Consider the following 11656-nt stretch of genomic DNA (forward strand, 5'->3'; position numbering starts at 1 on the left):
CGCTAATTTGGCATTGTCTATGAGGCATTGATTCTCTGTGATGTGGGTCTGCAGGTTCAACAACATACTTATCCTTATTATTGGAGCCATTGTGTTTATTTTTGCAACCGTTGGGGTGCTGCTTGTGATGGAAACACTAAGTGCATTTCTGCATGCTTTGAGGCTTCATTGGGTTGAGTTCCAGAACAAGTTCTATGAAGGGGATGGTTACAAATTCTATCCATTTTCTTTCACATTGTTGAGCGAAGACGATGATTAGTGTTACATTCCCAAGGGGACCAGCATTAGCATACAGCATGTCCTTAAGCGTGTTCGTGAAAATGGAAGGTGAAAACAGCTACGGCGCCTCTTTTTTTTTTTTGTTTGTAGAGCAAGTGTTGCATGGTAGTAGTTTTTATTTGTAGTTTATCTCGGGGTCTAGTTTCTGAGTTTTCAATTTTTTCGTTATTTATCAAGGCTACGTTTCTAGCTAGAACCTGAATGCGCGATATAGGTACTTGTGTTGTAATTATAATAATCCAACTTTCGGGTAAATAAATGTGTTCATGCAACTGTTTTGATAACCGAGCCACATGACCAACTAATGAATTATCATTCCGTGATGGATCGGCCTTCAAGTGCTGGTTTTGCTTGTTTGAAGTCAATCCTTGTTTAGTGTTGCCAAGTTCCATCAATGATTACACAAGATCCGTAACTATAGTTGTTTCGCATGACTCCTATTTTGTAATGGGCAGAAAGTGTCAATAACTGCTGGATTTTTGTAGGTAATTCTTGCTACGCCTACCGTGGGTGCGCTCACCTGGCTAGAGGTGGATACGGTTGTCCAAGGCTTTCCAGACGCTTTGTGTTCTAAACCTGGTGGCGGAGACCCATGCCATTGCTGCCCGTGTTAAGGTCAGGCTGGTGGCTCAAACAGTTGTCCGCTCAGTTGAGCCGGTTGTTTGCTGTTGGGGCCAATAACTCGCTGTTGAGCTTCCAAAAGGAATGTTCTTAATGAAAGTAAAACCCTCAGCTTCCGTGATACGAATCCAATCAAGGAAGCGAAAGAGGCAAGAAGAGTTGTATAAGTGAACCAGTAACATGAATTTCGTTTCGTTTATTAGACAACCTCCCGAAACTCCTGTATGAGTAGTTCAGGTATACAGTGGTTGTTTACCTGTGGGGAGCTTTTGAGTGGTCCTAAGCAACGTTAAAGAGGAAGGTATCCAGTCTGTGCCTTTTGTCGTCATCCTACTGAGTGCCGTTACCAATATATTAATCACTCACAGTGATTAGACAATACCTTTAAAGTACGAAAAATGAATTGACATGTTTTTGTAAATGCCCTACAATTTTCACTATTCTTTTCATGTCCAAAATCATAAATATTCAGTTTTTAAGTCTTTTTTACCTTTTGTACATTCAGACTTTTCAAATATATGTGATTTTTTTTCAAATATGTGAGTTTTTTACCTGACAGTTTGTTATCAGATTTTTATCTCTCTGATTCGACGTTGAAAACTTGTATTTTTATTGTTGTTGAAAAGTTGAGACAAAGGCTTATAATTTTTCTGTTTTGAGTCGGAAAGGGATATTTTGACCCCAAAAAATGAACTCTGAAAAACCACATAAAAAAAGAAATTAGAAAAAATATCTTTTCAATGATATCTAAATTGTTGAAAAATGACGAACGAGTGTTGAAATACATCATCGACAACGTTTTGAGAAAAGAAGATGAATAGATGTGGTTGTGCAAAGTCTAGTTATTCTATGGTTTTTTTTGGCCTTCTGCACTGAAATCTAAAAAAATAGCTTTCCAACACCACTAAGATCGATGAACAGTTTGACAAAAATTTCCTTTGAAAGATTGACTTTTTGATTGTATCACACTCTAACTAAAAGGTAGATTCATATTTTTTTTGCGAACTTCATGAAGTTTGCATAAAATATATGAAAAAATAACCAATATTTGCGAGGATGAAGAGGTTCACATATATTTTATGCGAATATGAGGAAGTTCACATATTTTATGTGGACTTTGTGTGGTCTTCCTCATATAATATATGCATACTTCCTAATCCTTGCATAAAATATATGCGGATTTCCTCTACCTCCTCATCTACGCATAAAATATATGCGGACGTCCTCATCCACACGTAAAATATATGCATACTTTCCCATCCTTATATAAAATATATGCGTAGCTCCTCATCCACGCATAAAATATATGCAGAATTCCTCATTCATATAAAATATACAAAAAATGATCGTACTGTACAGTAATTTGACCCGATTCTCTAAAAACCCTAGAATTTTTTTTATTCTTTCGATGTCCAAAATCACAAATATCCAACATCGCCAGGACCCTTTTACCTTTCACAACTATAAATTTAGGCCTTTTGTGATAAAATCGTACCACCCGTCGGTTATGTCCAACACCCAGTTAATTCTAGAATCATAGTTTTTTTATGCGAAAACTTATAAACTCGCATAAATTTATTTGTGAAATTTTGGTGAAACTAAAACTACCAAAATCACAAATATCCTATGCTTTCACATATAATACAAAAAATTGTATAAAAATATATTTTTTCTAAATACCTCTCGCAAATATCATATTATTTTGCATATATCCTGAAATCACATAAATTTATGTGTGAAACTTCACTTAAAGGGAACTAACAAAATCACAAATATGCTACTTAAATATTTACAAAATTTTTATTATATGCGATTTTGTTAAATCATATATATACTCTAGTTTTAGGGTTTCTTCTTCTCATTTGTATCTGCAAAGAACTTCTTTGTAGAACCCTTGCGGCGATTCCTGCATTCTAAAGAGGTTGCGGTATCATCCTTGTGATTGACTTTCCCATCTACAAGTTCGAAAGGTGAGTTCCATACAATATATACGTGGGTATCCCCATGCGTATTTTTGTTTAACATGGCAGCCTACAATCAGGGGTGTGAATGAGTCCAACTCGCGATAATTGAATATCCTCATGCGTGTTTGTATTTTGCTGTTGCTATTGATGTTTTTTGTTTATTTTTTTGTGTTGTTATCGACGTCTCCGACCATCAAATTTAATGTTTAGGGTTTACTATGTTTACATTTTTTTCCATAGAAATTTATATATTGTTGTAGATAATTTATGATTGTTTGCTTGTCCTTTAGTTAATATTTGTTGTTCTTGTGTTGGTATAATGGGGTTAGGGTTCACTATGCACATGTATTGAAAATGTTAAAGTATACTATCGTGGTTGTTGTAGGCAGTCAATGATGGCATCTGAAAGGGCTAAAGTACATTACCGTAGGTTCGATTACACTAATTGAAAATATTTACTGGTCTCCAAAAATATTATCTTTAAGGATTTGCGGCTTTGATGTCTCGTAAAACCAGATATTCGATAAACTTATTGAGCCCTCGGTATAGTTATTTTCCAAACAACAAAGAAATGTTGATAGATGTTGAGGATAATGATGATATGGAATCAATATTAACTACTAGTGATGTTTACTTGAAAGTATCCAAAGTTAATGAAGAAGCAGTTAAACAAGGAGTAATTGATCAATGAAATAATGTGAATCTCGTAGAGAATGTGCATGTATCTAAGACACCATCTATCGAGTTGAGTCATTTGTCGATTATCCAATATCCCGAACAGTGGGCAATATTGATGTTGTATATGATCGACAGATCACTGCAAAGGATATGAAACCACATGTCCCAAATAGTGAAAAAAGAAGTACCAATTATCTTTATCGCAATAATTTGAATGAGATGCAGTCTTTCTGGGCATACGACAATGCTAAGTAAAAGTTATAATTTTGATGTAATTTATGGTTGAGATGTAGGTGTGATGATGAATGTGATATTTTGATGGTTAATCTTAAATGTTGAAAATAAAAGAATGATGTATGCATGAAAGTAAATGAAGCGATAGATACAATGAATTTTGATTTAGTTGGTGCAACCAAACAATTAACTAGTGATACCAACGATCACGTTGATAATGCAAAATTGGATGATATCGATGGTGATGAGTATACTTGGGATAGATGTTGAAGATGATAATGATATAAAATCAATGTTAACCAATAGTGATGTTTACTTAAAAGTATCCAAAGTTAATGATGAAGCAGTTAAACAAGGAGTAGTTGATCAATGACATAATGCAAATCCCGTGGACAATGGGCATGTATCTCAAGCACCATTTATCGAGCTGAATCCTTTACTGATTATTCAACTGTCCCAAAAAGTGAACGATATTGATGTTGTACATGATCGATGGATCACTATAAAGGATATGAAACCACGTGTCCCAAATAATGAGAAAAAAAGCATCAGTGATCATTACAATAATTTGAATGACATGCAACCTTTTCGAGTATATGACAATGCTAAATACAAATAGTTTTGATGTAATTTATGGTTGAGATGTAGGTGTGATGATAAAAGTGATATTTTGATGATTAATCTTGAATGTTGGAATGTCGGAATAATGCATACATGAAAGCAAATAAAGCGATAGATGCAATGAATTTTGATTTAGTTGGTGCAACCAAACAATCAATTAGTGATAGTAGCAATCATGTTGACAATGCAGAATCAGATGATATCAATGATGATGAGTATACCATATCGATAGGAGACGATGAAGACATTGATGACATTGGACAAATAAGGGTGGGTGAAAGTTATGCACCAATGATATTGAAGAATGTGAACTCTTGGTTCTCGTTCAATAGATCCTCATATAATGAAGAGAAATTAAAAATCATTAAAGTGGAGACATTTGATTTGTATGAACAATTGCGTAATGAAATGCTTAATGATTGTGAACAATTCTAATGGCTATCAATACACTTAAACGATTGAGAAATTGCTTTGGGCAAAAGGTTTAATGATCTTCAACACTGTCATGAGTTTTTAAAAAATCATGTGATCAACAATAACTATAAAGCAAAATTCTTAAAGAGCTGCAATAATAGAGTCACTGAAGTATGTACGAGGAAAAACACTTATATGACATTTGATTGCCCCCTAAAAGAACCACTGCACTAAGGTATGCGAAGTAGGTTTCTTTCAAGTGAAGATGTATGATAATGAGCATACATGTAATGGATCACTAGACAATCATGTAGAGAAAGTGTCTTTCAAGTGGATTTCAAGTGTTATTTACAAATATATGCACAATAACCCGAAGATAACTCTAAGAGAAATAATGAATTATACAATTGCGAGGATAGTATAGAGGTTACCTATAAACAAGCATGGCGTGGACAGAAACACACTAAGATTGCATTATATGGTTCATTTGAATAGTCCTTCAAGATGCTTCTCGACTATTTGGATCATTTGATGAATGCTAACCCAGGATCATTATAGTATATTAAGACCGATCAGAAAGATCGATTTAAGTAAACATTCTTATCCTTTCGGCTAAGCATTGATGAGTTTTTGAAATGATGCCCTCTAGTTTGACACATTCCTAAAAAGAAGATATACATATATATTGTTGTTGACTCGTAGTATTGATTCTTGTAGTGAAATATTTCTGGTAGCATTTACAGTTGTTGATAAGGAATCCAAATATTTATGGGCATGATTTTTAGATGTATTAAAATATGAATTCATACACTTTGATGAGTTTAGAGAGAGATGCGTATTGACAGTTATCTCAGATAAGCATCCAGGTTGAAAGTATGTTGTCCCTACACATGGCGTGCATGTCATGTTGAATTTTACATGAAACATTTGATAGAGATTTTTTTTAAAAAAAAATTGATTTACCACTCCGTGCACTTTGGTGGAGTGCAACTCGAGCAGCCACGAAACAACAATGCAAATTTTTTCTTAACAAAGTTAAGGAACAAAGCACAGATACATACAATTATATTGTCATTGACATGGATCTGAAACATTAAGCTAATTGTTACTTTTCAACGAAAATATATGTCTGCTTAACATCTAATATAGCAAATAACTTTAATTCATGAATTTTTGTCATACATGATAAGCCCCTAATTCTACTTATTGAAAAGCTTTATCTCATACTGATGAAACTGTTTGAGAAAAGATATATTATCGGGCAACATATGGCAGACATTGTAGTGGCAAAAATATAAGAAAAGCTAGAGGAATTTAAGAAAAAGACACAACAAATATGTGTGCAAGTAGTGCATTGCCTTCAACAGTACAAAACCCGCAATCGATCTCACAGTTATAGTGTTGATCTTTAGAAGTGTTTGTGCTCTTGTGAAGAGTGGTAGGTTGGTGAGATTCCTTTCGAACATGCATTTTGTATGAAGGCAACCTACCAGAGGATTACTACGACAAGTTCTTCACAGTTGAATCATATCAAACTGTATATAATCAATATTCATTTTTTTTTATGATAGATAATGTCCCACACATTGCTCTACCTGCTCTTATAGTTGTTTATCTACCAAAAGTTGTTCGCAAAGCAGAGCGACTTAAGATTAATAGAGGAAAAACATAACACAAAGATGTGCCATACAAGTGCAGTGTATGTTGTGAGGTTGACTACAACAGGCGACACCACAAATAACAATATGTATATATATCCAGTGTTGTTTAATGAATTGATTGTTTGTGTGTATATCGAGTGTTTTTAATGAATTGTTTTCTTTTTTGTGTATTCAGAATTGTTTAATGAATTGCTTCTTTGTTTATATCCAATATTTTTCAATGAATTGATTCTTTGTTTATATTCAGTATTTTTTAATGAATTGATTCTTTATGTGTATATCTAGATACTTCTAAATGTATATCCATACACGTTCTTAAAAAAAAAAGATTCAAAGGGCCCCGAGTTTCGAAGAGCAAGGAACATCCGATCATACATGAGGTATAAGCAATATCTTGAATCATATATGTATATTTGATATTAATCGTATATAATTTATTTTGTTGTTAAGAATATGTTAAAAGTAAAAGCTATAGAAGAGAACACCTCAGAGCCGAAAGAGTATAAGTTTGGCAAATAAATTCTCTTGGCAAGTGAGACTTCCTCATTTTGTTCAAGTTTAACAGAAAATTCACATATAAATTTATGCAAACTTCGTAAAGTTCACAGAAAACAAATATGCGGATCTCATTTTAAGTGGACTTCTTCATCCTTACCTATGTTCATTGTTTGCATGTTTAAGAGGAATAATCTATCTTTCAGATGATATTTCTCTCTAACCACTCATCAGATTAAGGCGATCTTGGTATCAATGGAAAGCTAACATCCTGATGTCTCTTTTTTTTCTGTTTTTTGGATTTTCGGTGCATGTACCTAAAAAATAACATAGAACAAAAAGAAAATGCACAACCCTAGAGGATGCATGTTTTCATTCCGGTTTTAGAATTCATAAACGAGAACCCTAAAGGGGTTTTTGGTTCTGACTCAAAACATGAAAGTTATAGGCATTTGTCTCAACTTTTCAAGGACTATGAAAACATAAGTTGTCATCTGATTAGAGAGATACAAATATAAAAATAGATATTGTTCTGCAAACAACCATCATATATTTTGGAGAAAGTTTGCATATATAGAAAAAGTTTGTATGTGAAGGATAAAAAGGTCTTTTTACATCTAGATATTTACGATTTTGAACATGAAAAGAATGTCAAAAATTGAAAGTTTTTTAAGAAAATGCATCAAATTATCCATACACGTCATTTTCCGTTTAAAGAACTGAGTCCTTTTGCAGTACGGGGGGCGTGGGTTGTGGCAAGCAGTCACTAAATCTGCTTCCATACCATGTGGTTCAGTTCCAGTAAGGAGGGTGGTAAATGCAAATTTCCTGGGTGATCTTTAAATCCCAGGTAAATGCAAAAAACTCACTGTATGCCCTTCACAAGTAAAAAGAAATGAGTTGCAAATTCGTGTGTACCCTTGCCAATCTTTTTGCTCTACAATAATTGGTTATGTATTTCTGGTATGTCATAGTTTTCACTTTTCCTTATTTACGGTGCTGCTTAATCCTAAACGAGTTTTTTTGACAGTATCTCGAAAGAGTTGGCTTCCATAATGACATGCATGCATTAAGATAAATATTTCAAATAGTATGAGAAATGACCATATTTTAGTTGGCCATGTTAATTTGCAAAATATCGCAATATTTATGTTTTTGCCATAGTTACCAGAAAATAAAAATGAATATGAGAAGCGATGCGTGAAGAGGAAGCGGCGAAGTGAGTGATAAAAAGTAGTATCAAGCGGAAAACAGGACATGGTTATGAAGCTATTATGTAAGTGCATGAAAAATGAAAAAAATACACAGAAAACAATACGAAGAACGAGCAGAAGAAGCAAATAAGAAATAACTAGACATAAATATCAAACAATACAAAACCAATACCTAAGTTTGTTATAGAAAATTTAATTTTCTAAAATAAAAAATATAAAAAATAAAGAAAAAGCAAGAGAAAAACGTTAAGAAAAAACATTTGTGAAACAATGAAGCATGCTTCTCACTAAAAGGGAATTAAGTTTTTCATATTTCAGAAGCGGGTTTTCCAAAGCTTCCCCTCTTATCCAGGAAGCTAAGAGTATCCTGCTTTCGAATAAAAGAGATTCTTCATGTAGCAAGAAGCTTCAGATAACTATGGTTTTGGCTGAGCACTTGTCCACCAAAGCCAATGTTTGACCTACTCCATACAAATGTCAGATTTGCAAATGAGAAATGTGAGTTTCACTTGTATCATGTCACATTGATTGAGAGACCTACCTTTGGATGACATACAAAACTAGGGGTGGCAATCTGGTCGGGTTGGCGGGTCAGCATACCTCAACACGAACCCGACCCGTTTATTAAACGGGTAACCGGACACGACACGGTTAACCCGTTTAATAAATGGGTCGGGTCGGGTAAATGGGTTGGCGGGTTGGCAGGTCAGGTTCGGGTAAACGGGTTGGCGGGTCGGGTTCGAGTAAACGGGTTGGCGGGCAGGTTGGGGTCGGGTAAATGGGTTGGCGGATCAGGTTTGGGTAAACGGGTTGATCCGCCCGCCTAACCCGTTTATTAAATGGGTCAGCCGGGTTGGCATACCCCAGAACCCGACCCGTTTAATAAACGGGTTAGGCAGGTCGACCCGTTTATGACACGAACCCGTTTAAGCCAAACCCGAACCCGGCTAAGAAGCGAGTTGGCGGGTCGTGTCAGATTTTGCCACCTCTATGCAAAACTATGTTTTTTTTAGACAGTAATACAATCATATATCATTGGGATTCGAATTTGCAATGTCCCCACACAAGGTGACGTGCAATAACTGCTTCTGCCAGACACAAGTGGAGCCCAGTTGATTGCAAAACTATGTTTTTCTTGCATAACAACACCCAGGTGGTACCCCATGTGGTAAGCTGGGTCTTGTGCCAAGCTGAAGGCCCAGGTTCGAATCCCCCTGCCACCACATGGAGCTCAAGAGATATCTGGTAGGGGTCTGCCTAACTTTAGCTTGCCTTTCAAAAAAAAACTTCTACTGCATTCAATAAACAATATCTTATCCATCAAATTGGATCTGATCACTTCGGAGGGTTGATCTCATTTCAAATAAAGAAATGCTATAGCTACCGCTTGGAGGTGGCCATAGTGGCCACCACCAATGGAGTTTATCCATTTGGGAGGGTCTCTACCGGTAGAGCAACTTTAGAGTCCCAAGCTCTCTCTCTCTCTCTCTCTCTCTCTCTCTCTCTCTCTCTCTCTCTCCTTTGACTCTCAGTGCAAGAAGAAGGGTTGTTGCGGGTAGGGATGCACACGAGTGGAGCCTGGGCTGTTCGAACTCGACTCGGTTCAAAATAACTTTGTCCAAGCTTGACTTGAGCTTGGAGCCGAGCTTGTAAGGCATTGTCCGAACTTGGCTCAGTTCGGCGATCCAACTGAGCTTCAACAAGATATAGTAAAAAAAAATTTTGTGGAGTGAAAATTATATATATATATATATATATATATATATATATATATATATATATATATATATATATATATATATATATATATATATATACACTAACAATTCTCAGCGAAAAAAGTTGCAAAAACAATGAAATTTAAATCCATCACATTCTGAAGAAAGACTAACCCCCTACCCATTACAGTAACGATGCACTTTTGAATTTATTTGCAACGATATTATATATATTTGGGTTCGCAATAAACCACCTTATCGACCTCGTTCAAGCTCGGCTCGATAGCTCATTCGAGCCTCATACACCAGTTCAAGCTTAGCTCATTTACAAAGCGGACAAGCCCGAACCACGCTTTAACTGAGCCAAGCCCGAGCCGGCTCGGTTGGGTGTGCATCCCTAGTTGCTAGTTTACCGCATAAGAAATTTTACCACAACGAAAAACTCTCTCAAACTGTTTAGCCACACAGAAAAAAGTTTACCACAGTTAAAAATAAAGAAAATCTCTCTTGCTCTCTCTGTCATGAATCTATAGCCACGGGTCAATCCAATAAATTATTTTTTTACATTGAAAAATTGTGGATCCTAATTGGAATCCAGGTCGAACCTAGATCTGTTATGAAATTTAGGAAACTATATCCAGCTCCAAATTTTACTGACTCTCTCTCTCTCAACCTGTTTAGCTACACCACAGGAAAAGTTTACCACAATGGTAAAAAAAATACCCTCTCAAAATGAATCTATAGCCACAAGAGGCAACCCTAACATTTTTTTTGTTACATTGGAAAATTGTGGATCCTAATTGGAACCCAGGTCGAACCCAAATGGAGTTTATCCATTTGGGAGGGTCTCTACCGGTAGAGCAACTTTAGAGTCCCAAGGTTCTCTCTCTCTCTCTCTCAGTGCAACAAGAAGGGTTGTTGCGAGTAGGGATGCACACGAGCTGGGCTGTTCAAACTTGGCTCGGTTCAAAACAACTTTGTTCAAGCTCGATTTGAGCTTGTAAGGCATTATCTGAACTTGTCTCAGTTCGGAGCTCGAGCCAAGCTTCAACAAGATACAGTAAAAAAAAAAGTTCTTGAGGAGAGAATTAATCCCCAAACTCTTTAACATTAACCAAGTGTCCCCCCATTAGGCCAAAACACATCTTTTGACTATTATCACTGAAAAAATTATATATATACTAACAATTTTCAGGGAAAAAAGTCGCAAAAAATAAAATTTGAATCCATCACATTCTGAAGAAAGGCTAACGCCCTACTCATTACAGTAACAATGCACTTCTGAATTTATTTGCAAAGATATTATATATATTGGGTTCGCAACGAACCACCTTATCGACCTCATTCAAGCTCGGCTCGAAAGCTCATCCGAGCCTCATACACCGGTTCAAGCTTGGCTCATTTACAAAGCGGACGAGCCTGAACCGAGCCAAGCCCGAGTCCGCTTGGTTGGGTGTGCATCCCTAGTTTTCCGTTTACCACACAAGAAATTTTACCACAATAAAAACTCTCAAACTGTTTAGCCAAAGAAAAAAGTTTACCACAGTTAAAAATTAAAAAAAAATCTATCTTGCTCTCTCTGTCAGCCACGGGACAATCCAATAATTTTTTTTTTACATTGAAAATTTGTGGATCCTAATTGGAACCCAGGTTGAACCTAGATCTGGTATGAAATTTAAGAAACTATATCCAGCTCCAAATTTTACTGACATACACTCTCTCTCAACCTGTTTAGCTACACCACAGGAAAAGTTTAC

General features: G+C 35.8%; 1 protein-coding gene across 2 annotated transcripts in view; it reads left to right on the plus strand.

Moving 5' to 3' along the window:
* LOC149817685 (V-type proton ATPase subunit a2-like) overlaps positions 1-901 on the plus strand; it is a 72588-nt gene extending 71687 nt beyond the window's left edge. Inside the window, exons 18-19 of one of the 2 annotated variants that reach the window (XR_016427443.1) lie at positions 55-327; positions 765-901. Coding sequence is in view for 1 of the 2 variants with exons in the window: in XM_089986042.1 (XP_089842168.1) it covers positions 55-259 (205 nt within the window). In the remaining variant the exon portion in view is untranslated. Of the gene's footprint in view, positions 1-54; positions 562-764 lie in introns of those variants that run through there. The other variant, XM_089986042.1, reaches the window with a different exon arrangement.
* Positions 902-11656: the final 10755 nt, after the last annotated feature.

Source organism: Nuphar pumila, chromosome 13 (assembly GCF_984573655.1).
Source record: "Nuphar pumila chromosome 13, dmNupPumi1.hap1.1, whole genome shotgun sequence".
Lineage (NCBI taxonomy): Eukaryota > Viridiplantae > Streptophyta > Magnoliopsida > Nymphaeales > Nymphaeaceae > Nuphar > Nuphar pumila.